Raw genomic sequence first — 27447 nt, 5'->3', positions numbered from 1 at the left:
ATCAAAATAAGGCGCACATACAAACTTTGTTGTAAGATGTAATTTTGGTGTAAAAGATCCTTAGGATGACACGATAATCTATTTTTTATATCTAATTGTAAAATTTTAAAATTTAAATTTGGTTCAAATCCAATAGGTGTGTAAGTACATATTTTTTTTTAATATGAGCGATTCTGATAATATATTGTAATATGTATTTTTTTTAAGAGTTTAATTTCTTTTTTTTTTTTTTCGAGTATTTATTAACCTCTCGAATATGATGATCAATTAGGTTTTTTTCTAATGTCAAAACTACATTTTTTTCGATAGATTAGCAAGGTGCAACTTTAATAGAACATGATGGGGAACCAAATTAATGTAGTCGACCCTAATTAATTATAAAAAAACTAAAAAATGATGGTAATGAGTGAGGTGATTGAAGTTAGCTCAATAGCAAGGATAAGAGCTCAATAAAGAGATCCGTTTTTTTTGGAGGAGTAAACCCTAGCGAGCAGCTACGAAGAGAGGGGTCTGGCTTAGCCGCTAAGTGCAATGAGAGGGGTAGCTTAGTGCTGTGTGCGAACAGAACCTTTTTAGGGCACAAATTTTTCGGTGGAAGTTTTGATATATACTCCCTCTTTCAAGTTCCGACCATTTGATGGAACTTATTTTACATGAACATAAACAGTAAAGTCGAAGTTCCTTACTTACCTTACTGATTTAAGTTCTAAGTTCCAGGAAGCTGACCGCCTGACTTCCTGTTATCAACCACGCCCTATATTAACATTTTCCTTATTTTTCCATGAAGCGGCGGATTATTAGCAGTAGCAGCTGGAGGTAGGGGAGGTGGGTGGATAGGAAGAGAGCGAAAGCAGGGGTGGCGGCATGGCTCGTCTCCTCCTCCTGAGGACTCCTTCTGTCTTCCAACTTCGCCACACTGCCACCCTCCTCAACCAACCCCTCCCACCTCCTCTTCCTTACCCCAACTCGTCCGACTTTTCAGTGCGTTTGCGCTTGTTTCACGAACATCTTGCTGCTGCTTCGGCCTCTTCGTCCCACGAAGATGTCTCCTCCTCCTCTGCCTCTGTGCAGGGCATGCCCAATCCTCGTTCTTCGGACCATCCAGATTACAGGCGGTGGAAAGCCAAAGAAGAAGAGATCCTCAGAGACATCGAGCCCATCACTGATTTCACCAAGGAAATCCTCCACTCGAACAGGTCTCTCTTCCTCTCTCTTCCATTAGTTGGTTGTGGAATATGAAGCATTCAAGACAGACACTCGCAAACTAGCTAATCACTTTTTACTCAACACATTGCTGATACAAACAGACGGAAGTGATTACCTTGCATTGCATTGGCCCCTATTCTTGTTCTCTTTTTATTTTTTTGAGACAAATATTGGCCTCGATTTCAGTGTCGCTCATGGACAATGAGTGAACTAAGTTGATGTTCGTGATTCTTATATATCTCAGAACCTGTTTTCAATTTGCAGCTATGTGTAACACTCAAAGCTACTAAAGAAAAACGTACAAAAGGTTCTGTGATAATATATGGTGACTGGCTGATGAAATCCTTGTTACAATGGTGTCCATAAATTAATAGTTGATTATTAAACTGATGAATCCCCATATGTCCTCTTTGCTGTTCCAATTTTATGCTTGAGATAGGTTTCCTAATTCATTTTTATAGCGAGTGGAATTTTTAACTGATCTCAGTTATGTTTCCTGCACTGGCCTAAGAAAATGAAGTTTATAGTTAAGGGAATAGCCCGGAAGCGAAATTTTCATGTGCATTGCACTCCTAAACCGGTTGAAGGTACTTGGGCGTGATGCTCATTTTATAGTTGTTGGAAACACCAGTGATTCTGAGTCGTTTCAAGAATAGGAATCACTGAATTACCAATGGTCAAATGATTCGAATAGTCGGAATCACCGTCATTACAAATCTACCATGGATATCACATGAAGTGGAATTCCTACAATTTGGGAATCGCACCCTGATCCAATAGGAATCAAGAATCTTACCTTGTTGGAGCTGCAGTTCCATCAACTTGCATCAAGATTCCTAACTTACAGTAATCACACAAAAAGCCACTTGAAAGTAGACTAGAAATTATCAAGAAATGAGTTGCAAAGGTAAAAGATTTAACGTTTTAGATTATCTATAAGGAAGAATTCCTCAGTATTGGACTTCATATATTGAGTGCGCTTACCTAAGGCTCTACTATTATTGGCATCGATGTCTTTGACAGTCCTCCCTTAACATTGGAGTTGATGTATTGAGTGCCTTTTATCATAGTCCTCCCTTAACATTGGAGTTGATGTATTGAGTGCCTTTTATCATAGTCCTCCCTTAACATTGGAGTTGATGTATTGAGTGCCTTTTATCATAGTCCTCCCTTAACATTGGAGTTGATGTATTGAGTGCCTTTTATCATAGTCCTCCCTTAACATTGGAGTTGATGTATTGAGTGGCTTTTATCATAGTTCTCCACAAGTATCGGAAACAAGGTAAAGTACCTTTAACAAACTTCTTTCCCAGAGTTTTTAGATTGAATAAAGAAAATTAAATTACTTTATTTATTAATGATGCATCTCTTTCCTGACATCTCCAAGCACTGGAAGAAATGGGGTTATATTCCTTGCAATGCTGGTCAAATGCTTCTTCAATTGATTAATGCCAGCATTATACTCCTTTTTACAAAAGTTACGAGCTACCTTATTCTTGTCGTTAGGATTTGGACAAAATCAATACTTCTAACCTTGATCAACTTGTTTCTTCGAACTCGAAGAAGACATTATCACCTACAACCCTCAATTATCATCTAAACCTGAAAATTATCCTGAAAATTATACAAAACCACCAAAAGCGAACTTGAATACATTTATGACAAGTCCAATGTCTAGATAAATCCACAAAAGCCAAATTAGTTCACAGAAGAAAATTTTAACTACCCAAATATTGAGTAAGGAACACAACCCAATTAAGAAGGGGTTATAATTTAATTATTTACAAAATGATAGTTACTAAATAATTGTGTAGCCTTAAATAGACAATTCAAACTCGTTATTGAATCAATAACATAAATCATAATCATCAAAATATGCAATAAAGCCACTAATGCCACATTAAACATTAAAAAATTATTATCCAAAAAATTACAAATAGGCAATAAAGTAGAAATAATAAATACATTTTCCCTTTTCAATATTTTGACAATCCAAGGAAAATCAAAACCTATCGTGCTCAAGGAAAAAGCCTAAAATAAATGTCAAAAAACAAAATAAAACCTACACATCAATATGCCAATGATTTAAAGCAAAAATGATTAAAAAAAAAACACAAACATTGACCAAATTTAAAAGAACAACAAATCAACACCCAACTTTCATAAACATCTCAAAACGCTAAACCAAGAAATGAATACGCCAGAACGTCGCTCGAACTGGTGACTTTTGGTTGTCGAAAAACTTCGTTTACAATCACTTCAAGCCTAAAAAAGTATCGGATTGAATATCTTTGGATTTCATAAGAAATCAAAAAGTTTGAAATTTTTTTCGATCTACAAAAAAATATAAAATCATGCATTTCGGGTTGTTTTCAACCTCCAAATGTACACAAATGGGTTTTGGGGGAATGAAAATACCCCCAAAATGGGTTTTGGTGGATGAAATGCCCCCCAATACCCTTTCCTCCTTTTCTGGGGCGAAATGACCATTTTTGCCCTTGGTTAAGGGTCCTTTTCTGCCCTCGGCCAAGGACAATCATCGGGCCGCATTGGTGCCCTAGGCAGTCTGCCTAGGTGGCCGCTGCAGAGACATGGGGTCATAGAGCCTCACCAAGGTCATAGGTAGCGCGGTAAGGCTGCTAGGCAGCCTAGGCACCGAGGCGGCTGAAATTTTCATTATTGAAGATTTTTAGAACAAATTCTCGAAATTTGGGAATGATGTAAATTGGAGTTCGTTAACACCCATAAGATACCCATCGTATATTAATTATTAATAAATTTTAATATAAAATTTCAAATAGTGTGCAAAAAATTCCAACCAATCCCTACATTAATGTTGTGGATCTAGATTCCAAATATCTCTGATTGCTATTCCTAAAAATTGGAAGCAATTCTCACATTGCTTTGATCACGGTCTTGTGCACCTATTAATCACAAAATTTGGTGAAATGGAATCAGATTCCAATGAAATCGGAACGAGATTCAAAAATGTGAAATCATGATTCCTAACTTTCAGGAATTGGGATTTGTGGCGATTCCTTCACAAAAATGCGGTATTGCGATTCCGAACCGGAATCGCTATGTAGGGTGGATGATTCCAGTATCTATAGTTCATTTATTTTATTGTTAATTGAGAACTATGGTTTTCTGTTCTTTCTAGGTCATTGTTTCTGTACTTTGAATTGAAAACCATGATCTAATCTCTACAGAGATGAATTATCATGGTACTTAGATTAGGAGTCTTACTAGCTTCTTTGACACAAAAGAATGGGAAAGGGATGACAAAAAGGGTTCTTTGGATATGAAATTTTCACAGATACTTGATTTTTCCCTTCTTATTAAAGAAATAGATTTTGTGATAAATGCAATTGTTCATTATTTGGATCCACTAGGTATCTTAATTTAATCTTTTAAAATATTCTACTGGTCACAGGTACGTGGATGGGGAGTGTCTTACACTAGAAGATGAGAAAGTGGTTGTTGAGAAGCTTCTTGCTTATCATCCACATTCACAAGATAAGATTGGATGCGGACTTGATGCTATCATGGTAAGACTTTGCCATGGGATTTGTTTTAGAAGTCATTTTTCAGTTCTGGGTCTTTTGTTATATCCTTTCCTTCTTTTGCCACATTCAGGAAGGCAATACTTTTGAAACAGCAGCCATGTTAACTTTTTGGGAGATTTTATAAATACAAAAATTGGAAACATGACACATGGGCCTCTTAGTCCATACTCTGACTTCACCTGGTGATTAGGTCTCCTTCACTGGATCTCCTTGAATAATGTGTGCCTGTGTTGCTATTTTCTTGAGATTGCCTTTGAATATATGTGGAGAGAGTACGGCCTATAGAACCTACACATGCCTCAAAAACAAAGAGGTGTTGCAAATGATGACAGTATCAAACAAGTCTCGTCTTCTCCCTGCATATTGGTGATGTGCTATTTCCCATACGACCTATATTAGATTTCTAATGTGCTATTATCTGCCTTATTAGCTTCTGTCTCAGCTAGTGTGCTTTAAGTGGGGCCTTGTACCTCCAATATATGATAGTCCTCCTCGTATCCACGACTGCTTCAGGCATACAAATCTCCGCCAAAAATTGCCTTGCAGAACCTGCCAACAGCTTTGACAGAGTTGCCATTAATCACTAGCGAACTACATTGTCTTCTGAAGTGCTTTCACATCTATCCTTTTGAAGTCCAGAGGCTCCATCAGTGCTTGTTGGCAAAAGGCACATCCATTAATGAAAATATTCTCTCACCAAACCAAATATTTTCTTTACAAAATCAAATTTAGAGTGGATCCATCTATGCCGTCCTAAAACTCTCTTATCATCTCTGCATGAAAAGCTGCTTCACTTCTGAAAGACGATTATTGTGGGGCACATTATGCTGTTCTCTTTTCAACACGTCAACCCTCACCTCCTGAATGTAGAAATATGTGAGTTGCCTACTGTTACGAGTTATCCATATTGCAGTATCCTTCTTTTGGCACGAGTGTTATGTACTTGGGATATATGAAAGGTGGCTTCTACTGTACAGTTGTCATGTATTATATTTATTCCGTTCTTCAGGGGATGAGATTTGTTTGTTACTTAGCCTCCACTCTATGTTGTATGCAAACCATTTTATGGCCCTTTACTTTGCAATTAGCTCATTTGACCTAGTTCATTTCCTCAGGACTGCACAGTTGTCAAGGCGTTGATTCTCATCCATGCATGGCTATTCTTACTTGTCAAGCCTTTACCATATCATCTCTACGTACATTAAAACTTGAGAGCGAGTCTAAAAGCAGAAACTTAAGAGGTTTCTATAGAAGTGTTATTATAGGTTCACTGATTTTATTTTATAACAGTTACTAGGATGTAGGATGCCTTTTGTATATATTTCATATAGATATATTCAGTGAGAGGAAAAGACTAAATAAACCAAATGTATACAGTAGCATTGGCCAATTTGAAAATTAAGGGCCCATTAGACCGAAATTTAATTTTATACATATAGATCTCATCTAGGCGACCAAAAAAAAAAAATCACTCAAAGAAAATGGGGGAATGTGAGTTTGCCATATTTGGTGAACATTGGCCATCCATTTGGTTGACGGTTAATCTATGGCTTCAAGAACACAAAATTGTTTTCAGCCCACTCCACTCGCTATGTGTTTTTGGGCTCAGCTTGTAACTGCAATTACTGGTTTATAGAATTTCTTCCCTCAGTGAAAATATGGATTTATTAGGGGAACAATGGTAGAAGTTCTTCAAAACTCATATTTTAGTATATGCAATTATGTTTACCAATTTCCCTAGTATAACACCCATTGCTCATTTCCAAAAAAAAAAAAACAGGGAGACTCAATGTATAATGTAAAAGGAAATTACTTGGAAGCTGTCCATTTCTACATCACTGAATGAAGCCAAAAAACCATGTTAGGAGGAACTTTGGGACCTGGAATTGTGTAGACATATCTGGATTTACCTTGTGATCAAATTGCAAAAAAATAATGATTTTGTTCTCGTAAAACTGTAGTTCTGGTTGTTGCACAAATGGATGGTCCATAGTTGTAGTTGGACTAGGAGTCTCTATCCATGAAATCGATGGTCAGGGCTTCTGTCAATGCTGCAGAAAACAGCTGGCCCATCCATACAGAGTTTCCTCAATTAAAAATAGGCTTTTCATTTCAGCTAAATAAAAACAATGAAGGCTTATAGTGGGTGTTTGCTTGTGCAACCATTTTAATCTTCTCTTGATGCCCCCTGAAGTATAGGCATATACTTCTCATATCTTGGGCCTATTCATCTAACATTGAGAAGTTCCAGTGGAAGGGCCCACGTCTCATGGGAAGCTCGCCCATGACCATTTTTATTTTCATTTTTCTTGAAAGTCAACTCAAGGTGAAACTTTGAGGGTGAGTTTACCTCATTGGGATGCATCTACAAAAAATACAAAAACTGAATTCACTAAAAAAAAAAGTGAACATGATACCGTATTTTGGTCATTTTATCTTTTAGCTTTGTTTCTAAATATATTCTTTATGGGTCTGTGTGGGTGAGAAGTATTGATAACCAAAACTTTGTTCAAGCCGATGTATAGAAAGATAAAATAAAAATTGCTTTGACATGCTCTCAAAACTGAAATACTCCAAGGTCCATGCTTGGTAACTTCCAAGTTTATCAAGCACGGGTTTCATAGTCCATTAGACTTCCAGACAAGTTATCCAACATTGTATTTTACAGATCTAAATACAAATCTCATAGCATCCAGACTTCAAAACTTCCTAGTATTCCAGCTTCCAATTGTCAAACGCACCCTAAGGATTTTTGGGAAAGTTAGGTTTTGGGAGGGGAGAATTGGTGGGGAAGCTCCTAGTCAATGTAGCATCACTTGAAGCGTACATGTTCCGAGGGATAGAGGACTATGACTTGCATCATTTCGTGATTTCTGCTCAAAAATATAAAATCCAGAACATCTGTCCACCAATAAAAAGGATTTCTGTATTCTATGGACTTCCCCAGGTCTTATGTAAAGTCTCAGAATGTTTATGTAATTCCCCAATCTTATGACTTGATCTAGTCTATAAGCCGCTTGATGACTTAGTTGAGTAGTGGAAGATGCATCTCATGGTCTGAGGGAGTTTATAAAGCTATGTCAAGACTTAGTGGGTAATTTTGTCATAAAAGCTCCACTAAGGGATGAAAAGAGAGGCAGAACTGTTGACCCTACTATATTTTTTATGCTTACCCAAAACATAGAAGAAGAAGACATATCTATTGCTTTTCCCAGCCAAAGCCCACTGAATGTTGATAAATTGGGTCACATGATTGATTCAGTTTCTCATTCAATTGAATCGAGTGAGCTCCAAGTCCACTTGATGAGTCATAGACCCATGCATCCAGCCTCCTGTCCCTTTCCCTTTTAGTTTATGTTTCATCCTTTTTTTATTTAACCTGATGGAAATGTTCGTCATCCTCCCCTTATTTTCAGTTTACGATTGTTTATTTACTATTTCCAGTTAAAAAATACACATTCTCCCCTCATACTTGTCTTGCCTCCCTCATTATTATCCATCAAAGAAGAGAGAAAGAAACAGTTGTGGAAACATCAACAAAGCACATCCCCCCTCATCTTGTCGTAAGCACAAGGCTCTGTAATAAGTAAAAGAGATCGCCCTTCTTACCACAACCCATCCTTGAAAAAAGAGAATGGAGTGAGAAGAGAGAATGGAAATGGAAAGTAATTAGTAATTAACTTTCCTTATATCTTGTTTCCCAAAATATTTGTTTTTTTTCCTTCCCTTGGCCACTCTTGTGTCTCAACTAGTTGATGTCGGGTTTGAGACATATAAAAGGGGCACAAGCGTCTTTGTACTGCCTCATGTCATCAATTTCTGGTTGATTTTTGTGCCTTGAATTCATCTCTCTTCCTTCCATGTAAAGAATTTTGATGCAGGCAATGGAGGAGCAAGGTGGATTATGTTAAGGCCGACCTTCATGTCTTGGCCACATTCTATCTTGTTTGTGTCAATTCAAGTGGGGGGATGTGGAGAGCGGTCCTGATGCTGCTGCATCACTGTGATGCGGTCAATAAATATAAAAAAATTCTAAATTTTTTAAAAAAATAGGTTAATGCGTAAAAAAAAATATGGAGGTGATTTATGTGATAGTAGGTATTTAATTTATTCATTAACTCCAAAAGTATCAGTTGTCGCCTGTCGGAGATTATGTATCAACTATCCCTTGATAGAAACTAGAAACTTGAAACTAGCTTCATAAAACATTGAACAATCATAATCAGAAGTCTGCAACCGCAAACTTTAAAGTTACAAAATGCAAACTAAAAGTCTATGAAGATTAAAGAGTTCAAAAGTCAAGCACAAGACAAATCATCATCATTTCTCAACTCTCAAGTCTTGAGATTCTAAATTTTAAATCCTAATAAGAGAAGTTATCATGAGAGTCTCCATGTGCATCATCATCATCATCACTATCATACTCGGCGGTCTCCACATATTGTTCTTCTTCCTCAGTCTCCTCTGAGTCAGCTTCCTCCTCGATGTCTGGAGCTGATTTGCAATAGGACCCAGCTCTACTCCTTTATGCTCTAGTGTTAGGCTGTTCTTCTTCATTAGCCCCTCTGGATCCTCACCCTCAAACACATGCTCTAGTCCTGGATCCATGGTCTACTCACGTGTGCAATCACCATCAGGTTCATACAATTGGATAGAGTTGAGATCCATGCACTTTTGATACCTCTCCCTGAGCCACTCATTTTTCTTCACATAAATCAAATCATTCAACTTCTTCTGCTCCAACCTATTTTTTTTTCTTTGGTATGGAGCTGTGGTAGAAAACAAGGAAACAAGCAAAAGTGACTGATGTTATTTTCTTGTTTCTACTTTTACACTTCTTAGATAAGTTAGATTTTAGAAACTTGAAATTTGAAGTCCAAGAAATAAGGACTTATATGCTTAAATGCACTCCAATTGCATTCGCAACCAAATGAGCTACATTTGAGACTCAACACTCGAATAGCGAGACGTTGTAGATTTGGTGTCTCGCTTTCATATATGCCCACCATGCATCTGTTTAACATTTTATAATTTAGATTTTAGATAAATCTTTAATTAGTATAAATGAAATTATACATTATACAAGCACAAAATTGTAAAACAAACAAAATAGAACTTCGAAAGGATACTTTTGGCTTTTACCTGGATTGGTAGTGTCCCTGTTTCAAGTAGTAATCTCTCTCCCAAAGTTTTCCAATGCTAACTTGAACTTAATTAATTCTTGGCTCTGGATCTCATTTTGGATATCTTTGTCAGGAACCAACCTCTCAAGCACATCTAAGAACCCACCATTTATTACACGATCAGACTCAATAGATGGGTGCTTGTAGTGAAGAGATGGATTTAGAAAGTAATTGGCTGAGTGGAGGTACTTGTGAATCTGGTTATCCCATCTCTTATCAATAATGCCAGGTATAGCCTTGCATTTATTTTCATCATTCTGTAAAGCCTTTTTTATCTCTCCTCTTTCCCTAGTCATTGCCTCATGTATGTAGCCCATGGAGGGCTTCACTTCACCATCAACCAATCGAAGCACTCTCACTAAAGGGCCAGCCACCTCCAATGGATGATATATTTGATTCCAAAAAGACGTATTGAGAATAATTTGTTCAACCTTTCTCCTATCCGGATGCTTTGACCACTTACTTTGACTTCATTGTTTTGACTCAAACATGATCCTAAAGTCATTTTTTTGCTTGCATAGGCTTTAAAAAATGAGAAATAATGTGACAAATTTAGTGGCATGCGGTCTCACTAATTCTCTTTTCTTTGTAAACGTCCTCATCATACTTAGGACTATGGTGTGATTATAAATAAATCCAACAACAAACATAGTTTTTGAAATCACCCCACTAAATATTGATGTTGTGCCCATTTCCTTAAGCATGAGATTGACACAAGGAGCTGCACAAGGAGTTCAAAACGTGTGCGTCCTCTTCAAAGTCAAAAAATGCCCAACTGCAGTGTAATTGGCACCATTGTCAGTGACAATTTGTACCACACGTTTCTCTCCAACAAACTCAACGATCTCATCCGTCAAGTCATATAAGTGTGTAGCATCATGTGACTTGTCTGATGCATCAACAAACTTAACAAAAAAAGTACCTATTAGACAGTCAACCAAAAAATTAATGAATGACCTCGACATCCCATCAGACCATCCATCACACATAATAGTTGCCACATACTTCTCCTTGAGAAATCAAAATAACATCGGATACAACATCTTTCAATAAGGGCTCTCTAATCTCATGTAGTGTAGCAGGATTAAGTTCTGGGCCAAATTGCCCAATTGTCTGGACCATACATGCAAAACTATCCAGGGTTACAAGATTTAAAAGGAATGTCGACAATGTAAAACCACTTTGCAATGTACTTACATACCTTCTTCCTCTCTTCTTTCTTGTCTTGATTTTCCATTGTGATTTGTTTTGTTTTTTTCCTCTTCTTTTGAACCACAATTACAGGGTCAGGGTGAAAAAAGTATACATTGGCCCCTTAGAGAGAGTTGTTTTTTTTCCAACACTACCACCAATATTTATAATCATCTCTCTTGTCATTAGAGAGCACCCCTTTGCCTTGCAACTTCTAACATATCCTCTTTTTTTTTTTTTCTATAATGTTAACTTTGTATTGCTATAAGAGAAGAGAGAGTACAACTATTGGGGGGAGGAAACCGAGACGACCCACGAGAAGGGTGTCTCAGTCCAAAATTTTTTCCTGGAGCTCTATACAGAAGTTTCATGGTTACAAAAAAGAAAACTGTATAGGGAAAAAATGGGTCTTATAAGCACGCCTAATTCCAGTTACAGTGAGAAGAAAGAGCCTAACTGCGGTCCTTGAACCCCTATGTGGTCCAGAGTAACAAAGGAGATGGACCGGTCGGGATCTTCCACATATAGATGCACTCCGTCTTTAGCAAGCAGATCGGCGAGCTCGTTCGACATTCGCCAGATATACTTAAAAAAGACGTTGATATCCCTGCAAATATAGTGAATTTAATAAAAAATCCTGGACAGGTACCAAGGGGGAGAAGCGATTCGTGCTGCCCAAGAGATGATGTTTTGAGCATCTCCTTCTACCATCAGGGTTTGGCCTCATGAAGGGTTAAATCCTTTCAGGCCCATCGGAAGAGCCAAAGCTTCTACTAACTGGGAGTCTCCATGGCCCACAAATTCTGAGTAGGTTAGAAGAATATTTATGTTGTGGTCTCGAAACACCCCCCTGCTCCTGATGGGCCTGGGTTACCCAACAAGCAACCGTCAAAATTCGATTTGATAGTGTTTTCAGGAGGGGCCTGCCAATTGCAAGGCCTTTGGTTTTTTAGAGGTTGAAGGTATAAGATATGTTCCCAATGGCTAAGGAAAGTATTAGGGGGGATCCCGGCAAAGTCCTTCTGGTTGGAGGCCCAAAAGATTACTAAAGTAGTAATCTTATGGAAAAGCGCAGGTACCTCTTTTTTTTTACCATGGAAGACCCTCGCGCTTCTTTCTAGCCAAATGGTCCATGTGGTAGCAGCGATTGTTGCCTTCCATAGGATTCTACCTGTCTTAGGGTAGTGGCTGCCTAAATAGGGTCCTTTACCGAAGGTGGGAGGGCTCAATGAAAGCTGAATAGTTGAAGGACAAGATTCCACAGTTCACAAGCCAGGTTACAGTGTAGAAACAAATGAGGATTGGACTCCTCCCCTTTCAAGCACATGGGGCATCTGTTGGGGAGCTGGAGGCCTTTTTTTGGAGCTGGTCTACCGTGAGGGCCTGTTGGCAGCAGGTTACCCTGTTAAAAGTTTGGACTTTTGGAGGAGCAATGGAGGACCATACTTTGGAAGTTCCCCAAATGGGATTAAGTGGGTATGTTGGTGGTTGAGAAAATTTCTTATAAAAGGAAGAGACAAAGAAGTTACCAGATGGAGAGGGGATCCATACCAAGGAATCATCCCCATCTGGTGATAAGAAGATAGGATGTAAGGCTTCCAACAAAGAGAATAAAAGAGTGGTCTCCTCTTCATTGAGGTTTCTTTTGAAGGATGGATTCCACCTCCTTCGGCCCCTTGAATTAACCATCTCTTCTGCGATGGTAGAATCTTTGTTACGAGCAAGGTGAAAGAGAGAGGGAAAGAGGTCCTTGAGTGGGGAATGTCCAATCCAGAGATCAGACCAAAAGCAAACTCTAGTACCTACTTTGGGGTGGAAACGTATGGACCCCTTGACATTGGTATGAGAGGAAACAAAAGATTTCCAGGCACCTGACGCCCTGCTGCTTGAGATCTTGTCAGGTACCCACTCATGTTCCGGGATCTTGTATTTGTTTCGTATAACCTGTGCCCAAAGCAAGGTAGTTAGGGTGGCCAATCTCCACCACCATTTCCCTAGCAAAGCCTGATTGTGTTTCCTGAGGTCTCTGATTTAGGTAGCCTGATTCGATCCCATGATATTAGGTGGTGTCTGGTTTTTTCCGCTTGTCTTGACCATAAGAAATTCCTCATAAGTTGGTCAAGCCTATTGGCCGCCAATGCTAGCATCTGAAAGATGGACATTAAAGAAACAGATGCATTGGCCAATGTTGCTTTAACCGGTGTAGAGCGGTCAGCAAGGGAAAGAAATCTCCCCTTCCATCTTGCCAATTGCCTATCAACTCTATCAATGATAGGAGCCCAATCTCTCTTTTTCGGTTTTCGTAGACCAAGGGGGATACCTAGGTAGGTAGCGGGTAAATCCTCGACTTTGCATTCTCAAGAGGGAATGAGGGTCCTGATTGCCTGGGATGTGAGACCAACGCCCATCATCTTTGATTTATCCATGTTGACATTGAAACCTGTGGCTATCTCAAAACATTTAAGAAAAAGCCTAAGGTTCTCTGTTTCTTGTGGTGAGGCATCAAGGAAAATTAAGGTGTCATCTGCATATTGCATGTGTGACACCAAAGGACCTTGTGAGATGCATTTGAATGCTGTAAGAAGACCTTCCTGGTAAAGGCCAGAAATGGACTTGCTGAAAACCTCTGCTACAATGGTAAAGAGAAACGAGGATAGAGGATCCCCTGGATGAAGCCCCCTAGAGGAAGGGAAGAAGCCTTTAGGACTCCAAAGCTTACCGAAACCCATTCTGGCCATGGTCTCTTCCAGTACAGACCAGTCCACATGGTCGTAAGCCTTTTCCCTTTCAATCTTGAAGATCAATCCCGGCTTCTTGGAAAGGTGCCTGGAATGTAGGCACTCATGCGTCACCAATGCTCCGTCCAATATTTGTTTGTCCTTGATGAAAGCAGATTGAGACGGAGATATGATTAGTGGAAGGACCTGCTTAAGTTTAGAGGCCAAAACTTTGGCCAAGATCTTGTATAATGAATTGAGCAAACTAATAAGACGAAAGTCCTTTAGCTCTTTAGCCCCTTCTTTCTTGGGAACCAGGGCTGTAAAAGTTGCATTGATGGCTTTGTTAAGGATCCCCCCATGGTAAAATTCATCGAAAAAACTAACGAGATCAGGTAGATAGGTTCCCTTGAAGGATTTAAAATGTGCCAAGGGGAAACCATCTGGCCCCGGGGCGTTGTCTTTGTCAAGTTGGTTGATGGCCTTGGATATTTCTTCTACTGAGAACGGTCGTTCCAGCCATCGTGACCAGTGATCAGGAAGGGTAAGGAAGATCAGGGAAGCCATTTTAGGTCTGCGTCCCCTTGGGGCCATATACAGCATTTTAAAAAACTCCAAAATGGTTGATTCAATCTCATCAGGTTGGACTGGGTAGCGATTATCCAACTTGATAGTGGAAATCAAGTTTCCTCTTCTACGACTATTTGCTATGCGGGGAAAGAAAGTCGTATTTTGGTCCCCAGTTTTTAACCATTTGACTTTGAACCTCTGGTACCAAAAGAGTTCTTCCTTCTTTAGTGTGGAGACGTAGTCCAACTTGGTTTGAGATCTCAGGTTGGCTTGTGAGTCAGTAAGGGGGCGAGACTCCTCAAATCCATCAAGTTCTTGAATTGATTTGAGCAAGGACCTCTTGATTTGGGTTAAGTTACCAGGTTGGGATTTACTCCAGCTTTTGAGGGCCTTTTTGAGGAGCTGGAGCTTGGTTTGAAACTTAAAGCCCGCTTTGCCCGAGACTTGAGAAGAGAAGGAGGACGGGTTTGGGTAGGGTAACCGCATGAGAACCAGGGAATGAGGCTTCCCAATCCAGGGAGAGCAGAAAGCCGTCAAGCTTGGCAAGGGACGGGTTAATTGCGTGGTTGGACCAGGTGAAAGAGTTCCCTTGGATGGGGATGTCAAGCAGTTCTTGTCTAGAAATGAAATCGAAAAAATCAAACAGTCCTTGGGAAAGGCTGTGATTATGGTTCCTCTCGTAAGACCATCTGGTGATGTTGAAATCACCACCCAAACACCACGTAGTGTGAGGTAGGGAGGCTACTAGGTTGAGTTCAGACCAAAGGCGGTGGCGAGTGGCGGATGAGTTGGGCCCATAAATTTCTGAGAATTTGAGGGGGAATCCATCCGAGACCCTGGAAAGGATGATGGTAACAGAGATTTATCCTATATGGGAGGATAAGGGTTGAGCTCTATAGTGGGTTCCATAAAACCCAAATACCACCGGAAGCCCCTATTGTTGGGTGGGAAGCCCACTGACATGGCCTTCTACCCCACACATTGCATATTAGGCGAAGAGAAGGCTCCGGTTGTTTGGTCTCAAAGAGAGCTAAGATCGAGGGGTTCAGTTTGATGTTTAAGTCTCTGACTGCATCCCTTTTGGACTTTGAGTCCAAGTCCTCTAATATTCCAGGAGAGAATTTGCATTGGAAATGGGAGAAATAGAGGGGGAGGCTATCTTGGCTGACCGTCTAGGGCAGGAGGAGAGTCGGGTAGAGACGAGAGAAGGGGCTTCTCCTGGGATTTCTCATAGCTGATCGAAGAGAAAAGACTAAGCAACTCTCTTTGGCCTATTTCTCTCACCTTGAGTCGGCTCTGGGCGTCTACAAGCCTGAATCAATGCGCTAGGCCTTCCGGTCCTGTGTGTTCGAAGTCCATTTCCCGAAAGGTTTCCGCCATCCTTCTTGCTACACTGTTTTCCCCATCCCCGTTGACCCTCTCAGCTTGTGCTTCAGCCAAGGGGGGAGAGATGGCTGCTTTAGAACAAGGGCTCGGAAGGGGCTAAGGATTGTCCTGGTTGGGCAGAGGAGGGGGAGACTACTTCAATGGAGGTTCCTGAGGGGGAGGTGGGGACCGAAGAAGGGGAAGCTGGAGGGGGTGGCGACTGCACCGGAGGAGGAGCCTGGGGAGGAGGAGAAAAGGAAGGATAAAGGTCTGAAGGAAAAATAGGGGAGAGAGGGTGAAGCTGAAGAAGAGACTTGGGTGGTAGAAGGTGAAATTGTGGTGGCCGAATTTAGGGGAGCAGGCTGAGGGGAACTACCAGGGAAGACTACAGAAGTGGGGAAAGAAGGGGGCCCTGGTAACAAGGGGAAGAGAAGGGCTGGAAGGACAGGGGGGGGGGTGGTGGTGGTTAAGAAAAGCAATAGGTGGCCCAAGGCAGAGGGAGCCATGCCCGGGAGGAGGCATGAAGAAAGACAGAAAATGGTGGGGGCAGGACAGGGGGGGGGGGCATCAGATGGCCAAGGGTAAGAAGACGGGTAAGGGAAGTACACGGTCGTGGCCCATCCTGGACCAGGTGCGACTGATGGGGGAGGAAAGGGTCAAGGAGCGAGGAAAGGAACGCTGGGTCTCGAGGAGAGGGGTCGAGGGAGTGCACCATTAGAATGCCATGGGGGAGGGAAGAGGCTTCGTAGTCCATGGATGGGAAAGACGAGGTGGTATTCCAAAAAGTTCCTGATGAAAGTGAGCCTCCAACCGGTTGAAGATTGAGAGGGAGAAGAGGAAAAGGGTTAGAGGGAACAGAAGGGTTAGAGGAGGAAGCTAGCCAACGGGGGGGGGGGGGGGGTGGGGGAGGCAGAAGAGAAAGAGGGGAAGACGAAACAGGGGAGGAAGGCTGAGAACATTCCAGGGAGTCAGCTGATAGGAAGGGAAGTGAAGGAGGGGAAGGTACACTCGAGGCAGTTGAGGAGGAGAGAGAGGGGGCTGTCGGGATGTGGCCAGGTGGCGCGGTATCACCGTGAGACTGCCTTGTGAGGGGGGGAGGGAGGCAGACGAAAGGACGGTGGTAGGCGAAAAGCAGGCAGTTGACTGCCTCTGCCTGCCAGGTGTCTCTGCCAAAGGAGGTGAAAGAGCTGGCGCGTCCGCCACGTGGGGAGGGTCTGAAAGCCCCGTGTCTTTCGAACGAAGGGGAAAAGGTTTGGCTTGGACAGAAGTCGAGGCATCAACCGTGGTCTTCGGGATTTGGGTCCAGTCTTCATGGGCCTCTTCAGGGTACCAAGTCTGTGAAAGCAACTCCCTAGCACTTTCGGACGGGCCGGGTGGATCTACATCCTCTATTACCTCCTTGTCGGGGCGTCAGGTCAAGGAAGCCTGCAAGCGCAAGGAGGGCTGACAGGCTACAACTACCCCACTGTCATTGGGGCTTGAGCCAGTGTTGATTGGCTCTCGAAAGGCCTGCGTCGCTAGAGGGCTGACATCACAGTGTCTTGTGGTGGCCGAAACAGTGCCACTTGGAAGGCTAGCTGGAGGGTGGAGGTTGGCCGGAGGGCTGGGACGGACTCCGTCCAAACCTGAGCCATGCCTGTGGGGTTGCCGGCATCGGTGGCGGCGGCGACGGCGTCGGTGGCGGCGCTCGTGGTGGTCGGATTTACGTGACACAGTGATCCAGGAAGAAGAAGACTGATCCTTGGTTGGGTTGGGAGCTTGCCTGTTAAGGAAGTGGGTTGAGGGCGGGGACGCCTCCGCCCACGAGAGGGAAATTGGATAGAACAAGTTATCCGCTTCTACCCAGACACTCGAGGGGATGGAGCAAGTATCTAGGACTTCTAAGAGAAGACAGATCGACCCCAGCAGAAGAGATTCGATAGACTTCTAATGGATTGAGATGAGACTGCCGCATGCCTCCGCCACCCTTCTAAAGGTAGATGGAGTCCAGACATGAAGTGGAAGGCGATGAAGGGTTAGCCAGATTTTTTTCCTTCTATAAGACCCCTCCAGGGGGGACCAAGCACAAAGGAGGGTAGCCCCTTTGAAGACCAAAGGGTCAGAAGACTATAAAATTAGCCGAACTTGTTCCAGGGAAGAGAAAGAGAGGAGGTAGTCTCCGTTAGAGAGTCTCCTAACAATAATATTGGGGTCCTTCCAAACCCATTTTTCTATACCTCTCACGCCGTCTTTAACAGGGAGGAAAGTACCAACCAGAGAAGCAGAAAATTTGGTTTTAAGGTGGTTGGACTCTTCTAGAGGGGTGGAGACTACGAAAGGGCAAAAAAGGGAAAGGTTGAACGTGGGGAAAGCTTTCCTCGTGGAATCCTCAACAGGCGTTTCGGGAGAATGAGTGGCCAAGGAACCAGCTGCAGCCTGAGAGTAGGAAACAGGGGGAGGAGAGGGAGGCTGCTTATCCTGTAAGCAAAAGCCAGGGGAAGATGAAACAGCCTTCCTTATCTTCAAATCAACGAATTTAGCACCTAGCTCACGAAATCGTAGAATAGGTGGAATGGAGTGCTTTGTCTTGGTAAGAACTCCAATGGGGTTTGGGATAAAGTTCGTAGATGCGACTCCAGTTAAAGGTGGCAAGACGGGCACAGGAAGGAGGAGGTCGACGATGTCGCCTCCTCTGAGTTCTAGACATGCGTATCAGAGGGTTGTCCTTACCTTCTTAAAAGACATTAGACACTAACTTCTAATATATCCTCCTCATCTTCATTATCATCAAATAATTGCATTTCATCAATTAATTCTTTTCTTTTCATTTTTTTCTTCTCTTTTTGTTTTTTCAAGCTATCCATTTATTCTCTGGTCTCCTTTTTTATCTCTTTGGTAGCTTGTGAGCATGCTCTTGCATTCCTAGAAATACCAACTAAGTGTTCTTTTGCCGAGAAATACCCCCCATATAAGTATTTCCACAAGGGATTGGTTTCTATACTTCCTCTACAACATAGAAGATCAATGTTTTAAAGCAGGATGCGGCCGTGTGCGTTGGGGGGTTGATGCGGTCTAGATGCGAGTGCATTGCCGTGCTGCGGTCAATGAATATAAAAATTTCTAAAAAATCTAAAAAAATAGGTTAATGCATATAAAAAAATATATGGAGGTGATATATTTGATAATAGGTATTTAGTTTATTCATTAACTCCAAAAGTATTAGCTGTCGGAGATTCTGTATCCACTATCCCCTAATAAAAACTAGAAACTTGAAACTAACTTCATAAAACATTGAATAATCAACAACCATAAGCACAAATTTGCACCACAAACTTTAAAGTAACAAAATACTAAGCTACAAAAATACTACAAACTAAAAGTCTATGATGATTAAAGAGTTCAAAAGTCAAGCTCAAGAAGAGTCAGTACAATCATCATCATTTCTTAAGTCTTGTTGTCATAAGTTCACCTAAACTTCCTCAAATCAACAGGCAAAAGATACAAATCAACAACCAAGCATCAACCAATACACAAATAGAAGAACTTCACAAAATAAAATTTCCGCCAAATTTGTTTTTTGATTCATTCAATACAAAAAAGCCACGGATGTGGCTGAAAAATGATGTTTAGGGATTTAGTCCCCCCCCAAACCCTGTCCCCCCCTTTTCGGGGGTTAAAAAGTCCTAAATATCCCTTGCTTGAGGGGTTCATTTTCGTAAAATTGGCGGACAGCATATGCGGGAGCATCTCTCCAGAGAGCATATGCAGGCATTTATAATGCGCTGCCCAGCGCTTAACAATTGATGTGGCCACATTTTAAAACACGATGGAAGGTATATACTCCCCCCTACATCTAGTCATCCAATTTAGATCAAGTGAGCCATTGACCGTTTGATCTAAATCCGACACCTCAGAGTATTTTGTTTTTAGCTTTTTTTCTACAAATTGTAAGAAATTGAAATTTTGTTTGTGCCATCTTCTCAAGGGGCGCTCCTAAAAAAAAAATAATGTTAAAAAGAATTTTTTGATAAAATATAATGACCAAAATATCCCTTGAACCTTGCAGGGGTATTTTGGTCACTTCACTTTGCTGGGAATATTTGTTTTACATTTTTTAGAAGTATGAGTTTAAGAAATGAGTGGACACCCAAAATTTGGTGTCAAAATAATTTGTAAAAATAAAGTTAATAAAATAGTGTAGAGACGTGACATTGTGATTGGGGCCATCTCAGCCATCTATTCAGAATGGATGGTTGGATAGGGGGAAGTATATAAGTTATATGCAGTAGGGGAAGCATAAAAAGCTTGCCCTTTTCACAAAGCAGACAAATCATACAATTTTGATCTTTTGGATTTTTTAGTTTTACATATTTTCAAGCCGGATCCTTGTTACTAGTTGTGAAGAAGACATTGCCCCAAAAAAAAGTATTACTGTAGTAGAAAAAAACGTTACTGATTACTTGAAGCAAGTATCGATTTCTTCTTGGCCATTGAAACGTTCGAGTTGTTGTCAAAACTTCGCCTAAACTTCCTCAAATCAATACCCAAAAGAAACAATTCAACAACCAAACATCAACCAACACGAAAATCTAAGAACTTCATGAAAAACAATTTCTGCCGCTTTTTTTATTTATTGAATTGATTAAAGAAAAGCCATGGATGTGGCTGTTTTTAGTTGTTTGGGGGGTGTAATACCCCCCGAAACCCGTTCCCCCCTTTTTCAGGGCTCAAAATGTCCAAAACACCCCTGCTTGAGGGTTTTTTTCATGGAATTGACTGGCTGCATGTGTGGATTATGCGGTATATGAACCATGCGGTGCATATGCGGCCTGTTGCGATGCCCTACCCAACGCATAACGCTTTATGCAGCTGCATATGCGGTGATGCGGCTGCATTTTAAAACTTGACTCAATTATGAGAGTGCCAAAATCCTCTGTGAATGCCATTCTGTCATTGTTCCTCCATGCTTATACCTTTCATTTTGTTTCGTATGTGGATTGTTTTTGTTAGTAGGTACCACGGTCAGGAATTATTTTCTAGAGGAAGATGTGAAAGCCTTTTATTCACTTTTTTTTTTTTCTATAGCTTGCCATTGGCTGCAGTATTCACTTTGCAGAAGTATTTTGAAAACTCACACATGTCAGAGCTTGTGTTATTTATGCATATGGCATGTGAGTGTACATACGGACAGTTTTCCCTTGGGTGATTCATCTTATTGTCTGTCTTTTTGCTCTTGTCTGGCAATCCTTCATTCTCTCTTTGGATTTGATTTACATACACAATGAACTGTCCTAGCAAATCCTGCACAATACTAAAGTTGCTTTGGCACTTAAACCATAACGAAGAATCATTTTCTTCATGATCCCAAGGTCCAACCTCAATCTCATCACTGCTTCCAAGGTTTTTCTGGTAACTGCACATTAGACCTGTGGGAAGTTTCAATCTTATATATTAATACTCATGATTATTTTTATATCTTTTTTAGATGATTATTTTTATATCTTGTTAGTTGATGTTTGTTGAACCTTCATTTTGGGCACACCTTCCTACTTGTTTACTGAGCTTTGTGTCAAGTATCTTTGTACAGATGCCTTTGTCCGCTTCAGGCCTACTAGTGCTCATTGGTGGTGCTAGTGGCTTTTTCCTCCATAGTTACCTGGATTGGGATCAAATCAGATCTAGGATCGGGATTGGGGCTGCGGGACCATGACAAGCAGAAAGCTCCCTACGGTAGGGATCGCAGTCTGTACTCCGTCAAATCTCGATCCAATGTGGCAGAGCTCGATCCAAACTTAATGGGCTTCAATGATAAATTATACAGGACAAAGCTCCATATGGTTGAAAATTGAGGTCACCGAGGACACTTAAGGGGTATAGTCCTATGGTATTAGACACTGTCATTGAATAGTATATTGCTATACTATACTACAATACTATACTATATTCTATGCTCTACTTTATGTAGTATATTTAAAACTATTACATACAACTATATAATATATACTATACTGTACAATCTATACCATCCCACATTGCGTAACTACTACACTGCTATACTGCACTACTATACTGTAACACATTGCTGTATCATACTATACTGCTATACCATACTAAAGTTCTAGGGAGTCTGGATCCTGTGTAACTCAGGATCTTGATCCCTAATAGGAAGAATCTAGATTCAAAATTTAATAATTGCGGAGGAGCAAGATCTCCTACCCTAGAGCGCAGGATCGGTATTCCAGAGTGGAATCGACCTCTTGGTTGGTGGATCCCGGTAAGTATGTCCTGATGTACTCAAGTCTTTTGAGGCGTAATTTGTCTCATTCATGCTTCTCATGCTCAAGCTCTGCTGTCAGGACACAGGCCCTTTTCAAGTCATTATGATCCTTTCCTTGACCTTTATGATTTTCATAAATCCACACTCCATACCCGTTTTCCTAGTTGCTGCTATTGAAATGAGCTTGAACCTGATTGACCCAGTTAACATGATACTGGTGTTCTTGTATCCCTGATATTTTTTATGATGTCCACTCGTTTAACCTGTATATGTGGTAAAGAAATACTCTTAACTACAGGAGCTGCCATAGTTCTTATTAAGATGTATCCTTGATTTCTGTAAATATGTCAAATAGGAATCATTAATCAATAAGCATATTATGATATAATTGATGTAATATATTGTGCTTTTATTGATCTCATGGTAAGCTTCATTCTCCTCTACTTAAAATGCATCTGGAAACATGTTGGCAGCATTTGTTGAGAACTCGTGTTGATTTTATGGGTCTGTTCTCTGTGTAGGGATTGTTGTAACCAAAAGGCTTCTTCCCCAGATGGGTACATACTTCTTGTGGATACCTTGATATCTGTAACTATGTCAGCAGATCACATTAGTGAAATTAGTTTATTATATAATATATTTTGCTTAATTTATTGCGCTCTTCTTTTTTTCTTGATTTCTTCTATAGTTGTAAGTATCAAAAAACTTGTTGGCAGCATTTGTTGAAAATTCTTTGTTGATTTCATTGCCCTACTCTCTAAAATAAGGATTGTTGTCCCTTAAATACTTCTTTCCAGACCAATTTCCTGATGTGCTATGGTAATTAGTAAGCTGTTGTTGGATAAATTTGATACTAAACTACTTCCATTTTAGCAGGTGGATAGGCACCCACAGTTCAGAAATTCAAGATGTTTGTTTGTAGTTAGAACCGATGGAGGATGGATAGACTTTTCCTACCAAAAATGCCTTCGGGCCTATATACGAAAAAAATATCCATCATATGCAGAAAAGTTCATACGTGAACACTTCAAGCGGGGTAGCTAATCATTAAAAGTTGAAACACATTTGGGGGCAATTCTCTTTTGCCACCATATTTCGGGGGACTCGCGGCTATCAGTTTGGTGTAAGTAATTATGTTTTGTAAATTTTGTTGAGACAATTTGTTCCAAGTGCATTTGAGTGAATTTCTTGTCAAATCATGGCTTTCTTTACATTCATAAGTTCCATTGCTTTATACTTAGGGAGTATTTGAATACGTATTGGTAGCATTTTTGGAAAGGAAAGTTGAGTTACATATCCAAAAAAAAAAAAAAATTACCTACAATCCACAGGCAGCTGAGTCATCAGTAGCTAAGGTGTATTGTTTGATATTGAAGCGGTCTTTCTCGTTCAGAGGAAGCATTATGGATACCCCTTGACTGTACTTTCTAGCTATCCCCCAATAGTTTCTAAACCACACTTTTAATCCCAATTTTTTTTTTTTTTCTAGCAACCACCTCTCAACTCAAAAAGTGATTTTTTTTTTTTTCTAGCAACCACCTCTTAACTCAAAAAGTGATATTTGAGTTAAGACAGGACTCTGGACTCTAGAAGTCGGTACGGTAGGTCCAGCATGATATGGTGTCGGGCCCGCTTCGGGACGCCAAAAACCCAAAAGCTGATACAGGCTCCATGGAATCCAAATAACCCTGTTTGACAATAAATTCTTTGGACCGGTTTTTTGGATTTCAGATGCCCCAAAAGCCGATTTCTACCCATCTAAAAGGCAATCCAGGAGCTCCAAAAATTTGTCTTGTATGTTGTGCTTCTCTTTACTCTTGACACCAACTCAGATAAAATGTGGCGTCTTATTGTGACGTATACATTTTGTTTTCATGAAGCATGGCGGACCGGCCCTGAGGGGTCCAAAAGCTGGTCTGCCACAGTGTTCCGAATCGGTTGAGGAAGACCAGAAGCCAATTTGGGACATTCAAAACATACAAAAGATATATCATTCACTGTATTAAGCTTAACCATCTTGGCCGTGAGATCCCGATGAAATAAATAAAATCTATCAATCTACAGGCATACATTGAGGTTCAGGAATTCATGGTCCATACAATCACCAGAGAGAGGAGAAGAAGTGCGAGTTCACAGGAGTGCTGGACAGGCTGTAACAAAAACCAACAAAAGTGATTCAATATCCTTTGTATTGTGAAAATTTTACACAATCAAAGTGCTCTAGGGTACCTATCAAACTAACAAGTCGAAATACAAAAATGTTCAAGAAACACAAATCTATACAGGATGTTTGTCACGACCCCGCTCCCGACCCTTATTCCGTATTCGATGGAGGATGACTGAGTGTGGGTTCGTGATCCCAAGATAACGTATGTCATTCTAGTCGGAGTAGACTCAACACCTTTATCTCGGTAATCAAAGCAAATTATGAAAAAAATATACTAAATCAATAACTCCAGCCACAGGTGAATAATTAAAATTTGGAGAACCGATACATCAATAAAGGGCACTACATAAAATTCTTTCCAAAATGTTACATTTGAGTCTTAGGCAATAGGGTCCGATAGTACATTTTTCCCAAAATAAACAAAACTCAGGGCTAAACTGCCTAAACACCTACAAGATCTGGGTTTCTTCTCAAGGGAATACGACTTCAATTCTCATTTCAATCACGAGCTTCTGGTCCCCGACCTGGCACTATTAATATACAAGAGGGGAGATACAGGGGGATGAGCTATAAAGCTCAGTAAACAGATCTAGGTGCAATGCATCATTAATGAGTTTATTCATGCATCATAACCATTTTTTCCATATTATGAGAAGTCACAATGCAACAATCATGTAAATCAGAAATCAGATCCACACATCAACTACATGCATCATATCTAAATGTCAGTTATCATTCAATCATTACAATCATCAGCATTCGTATTCACTATTCAAATATTACCTATTCACTCCTTAGTTCACCTACTCTCGAAGTAGAGGCTCTATCTATCAGGCTAAGCCAATCCTATTGCTTAGGACATCTACCATACCTCAGGAGGGAGGGCAATGACAAGTGGGTAAATCCACTTCGTAATGCCCTCATACTCACGAATACGGTTCCCAATACGCATTGGGGTTTTCGATAGGCACTTACCTTGCAAGGTATCACTCACTAGTCTTATCATATAAATTCCAGGGGTGCAACCCTCCCATTCCGGTATTACTTTTCTCAGTGTAACAGTATCCACTATCGATAGGTGTCCCATCGCATAGCATGCAGTATCAGTATAATAGTATCCACTACCGATGGGTACCCCATCGCGTAGTGGCCAGTATCATAGTGTCATAATAGAACAATACCCACTACCAATGTTTGTTCCATTGCTTAGTGGTCATTATCATGACATCATATCATGCTCAAGCATTTAATTCATTCATGCTGAATCCGTGCCTTATGACAGATAACTCCAAGTTTCATCATGCAAAGTTTGCGTCTTACTCAGAACTATCCAACACTCACATAATGTAATGATACTTAGCATAAAACACCCATTATATGAGAGCTATCACATTGTGTTTACGTTTAACAGTCAGCATTAGCATTACCACACTTGTCATGTAACATTTGTCATGGAACTATCACAGTGGCATGACATTTATCAATTTTCACATAGCGCATAGCTGCATAACTACATAGCACCGTTCACACAATACTATCGTATTTAGTATTCATCACATGAAAATTATCACATAGCACTCATACTTATCACTTATCAAAGATAACACAAATGACTTTACACAGGCGACGTTACACAGATGGCTTTACACAGATGGCGTTACATGCACGGTGCTACATGCACGGCATTACATTCACAACGTTACATGCACAGTGTTGCATGCATGGCGCTACTCACGCTGTGTTACACGACGGTGCTACAAGCGCGACGTTACATGCACAGTGCTACACGCGTTGTGTTACACGCACGATGTTAAGCTTTCTGCTATTGTGATCAGTGACATACCATCATATTTTGGGGCATAACTCTCAATCTAAGGGAATTTCAAAATGAGTTTACATAAAACATTAATCTCATTCATAGATCTTTCAAATGGTGGTGGTTTGAAGACATTTGGACATCATTTGGTAGGTCGGAAGCTCGGTACAAAATAGGTGACAGTTGCATAAATTTCTTGTAACTGTAAGCAATGACAAACCCCCACATTTTGGGGCATATCTCTTAACCCCTACAAAATTTGGTATGGTGAAAAAATAAAAATTGAAATAGACGAGCATATCTTTCATTCAAAACTAGTTTGGCCCCATTTGGACACCATTTTACCACTGAAAATTTCAACGCAAGAACAGTCACAGTTCTGGAAATTCTCATTCTCAAGTTCAATACGCTTTAAAGAACACTTAATGTTTCACAAACCAATACAAACCCTTGTTCATATTAAACTAGTCTTACAAGTAATTTATTTCACAATTTTCACAACTAACAAGATCATTTATATTGCTCAAACAATCATGGTATGAAGAGGCACAAATCTGGAATTTCAAGCTCATTTAAGTCCATTCACATTTATATCTCTCATCCTAACCTTTTACCCATTTTCAAGACTTAAATCTAATTAATTATAAATCAAGTGATGCATGGGAACTAAATCTACTTACCTGATGCTCACAGTGCCTTCAAATCCCTTCTCGCAGGCCACTGCAAGCTCTAAGCAATGGCTTCCAAAAGGACACAACAACATGTTCCATCTTGCTTTAGAGAGAGAAAGTATAAGAGAAAAAGGGGAAAATGGCAGTGAGATGGAAAGGAGAGAGGGCTTAAGTACCCACGGAAGGTGGGATCCACTGTAGCTGACATGCACGACACTGACAAGGACGACGCTGACACGTATGGCTCTGACAGGCGCGGTGCTGATAGGCACTGCATTGACTAGTATGGCAGCAATCACATCATCCCTTTTCACCCACGGCTTTACACGGGCACGATGTTGCCTCTTCCTGGCCTTCACTCGTGGCATTAGTCCCTTTGACACGCATGACGCTACTCCTCTTTGATTCACGCATGACGTTACTCCTTACACACGCAACGATGCCTCTTTTGCACGTGTGTCGTTACCTATCTACGTGCCCGGTGTTGCTCTTTCTCCTCTCTCTTCGACACACACGACACTAGGCCTCTTCTATCACACTATTTCCGTGCGTGTCTCACGTATAGGAGAATAGTGGTCCTTACAATGTCCCTCAGTACCTCATAAATTGTTTTGGCCAGCTAAGTAAGCAGTTGCCATTCATAAGGGGTTCCTCAACAGGCCCTCCCTCCTAACCAACCAGAAGGCCCATAGTATCTTCCCTTTTTCGTGGTCGAGAATTCAACCTTGGTTCCTCACGC

At 40.8% G+C, this 27447-nt stretch overlaps 1 protein-coding gene and 1 long non-coding RNA gene across 5 annotated transcripts in view; one reads left to right on the top strand and one right to left on the bottom strand.

Annotated features, from left to right (window-relative positions):
* LOC148779132 (uncharacterized) overlaps window positions 1–27447 on the bottom strand; it is a 73929-nt gene that overhangs the window by 3682 nt on the left and 42800 nt on the right. The window lies entirely within an intron of this gene.
* On the top strand, window positions 787–23250 carry LOC18445027 (DCL-like protein). 4 transcript variants are annotated; one of them, XR_016047654.1, is made up of 4 exons: window positions 787–1196; window positions 4640–4754; window positions 10029–10184; window positions 22931–23250. XR_016047654.1 is itself a non-coding variant. In XM_088855977.1 (4 exons), exons 1-3 carry the CDS (start codon window positions 865–867, stop codon window positions 22585–22587), a joined length of 459 nt encoding a protein of 152 aa, XP_088712103.1. In that variant the 5' UTR covers window positions 787–864; the 3' UTR covers window positions 22588–22611; window positions 22931–23250. The 4 variants fall into 4 exon arrangements, 3 of the variants coding, with proteins under 3 accessions (XP_088712103.1, XP_006855235.1, XP_011627331.1); XM_088855977.1 differs by lacking the exon at window positions 10029–10184 and adding an exon at window positions 22576–22611; XM_006855173.4 differs by lacking the exon at window positions 10029–10184.

Source organism: Amborella trichopoda, chromosome 13 (genome assembly GCF_054954075.1).
Source record: "Amborella trichopoda isolate Santa Cruz 75 chromosome 13, AtrichopodaSantaCruz75HAP2 v2.0, whole genome shotgun sequence".
Classification (NCBI taxonomy): domain Eukaryota; kingdom Viridiplantae; phylum Streptophyta; class Magnoliopsida; order Amborellales; family Amborellaceae; genus Amborella; species Amborella trichopoda.
Note: the sequence above shows the minus strand (reverse complement) of the source record. Positions and strands in the feature narration are given on the sequence as shown.

Bases quoted from the DNA above. Each gene is read 5' to 3' on its own strand.
- LOC18445027 (XM_011629029.3), top strand. From the start codon at position 865: ATGGCTCGTCTCCTCCTCCTGAGGACTCCTTCTGTCTTCCAACTTCGC. The intron at 1,197-4,639 runs GTCTCTCTTCCT...TACTGGTCACAG, and splicing joins GAAATCCTCCACTCGAACAG to GTACGTGGATGGGGAGTGTC. The intron at 4,755-22,927 runs GTAAGACTTTGC...CTTCCATTTTAG, and splicing joins GCGGACTTGATGCTATCATG to CAGGTGGATAGGCACCCACA.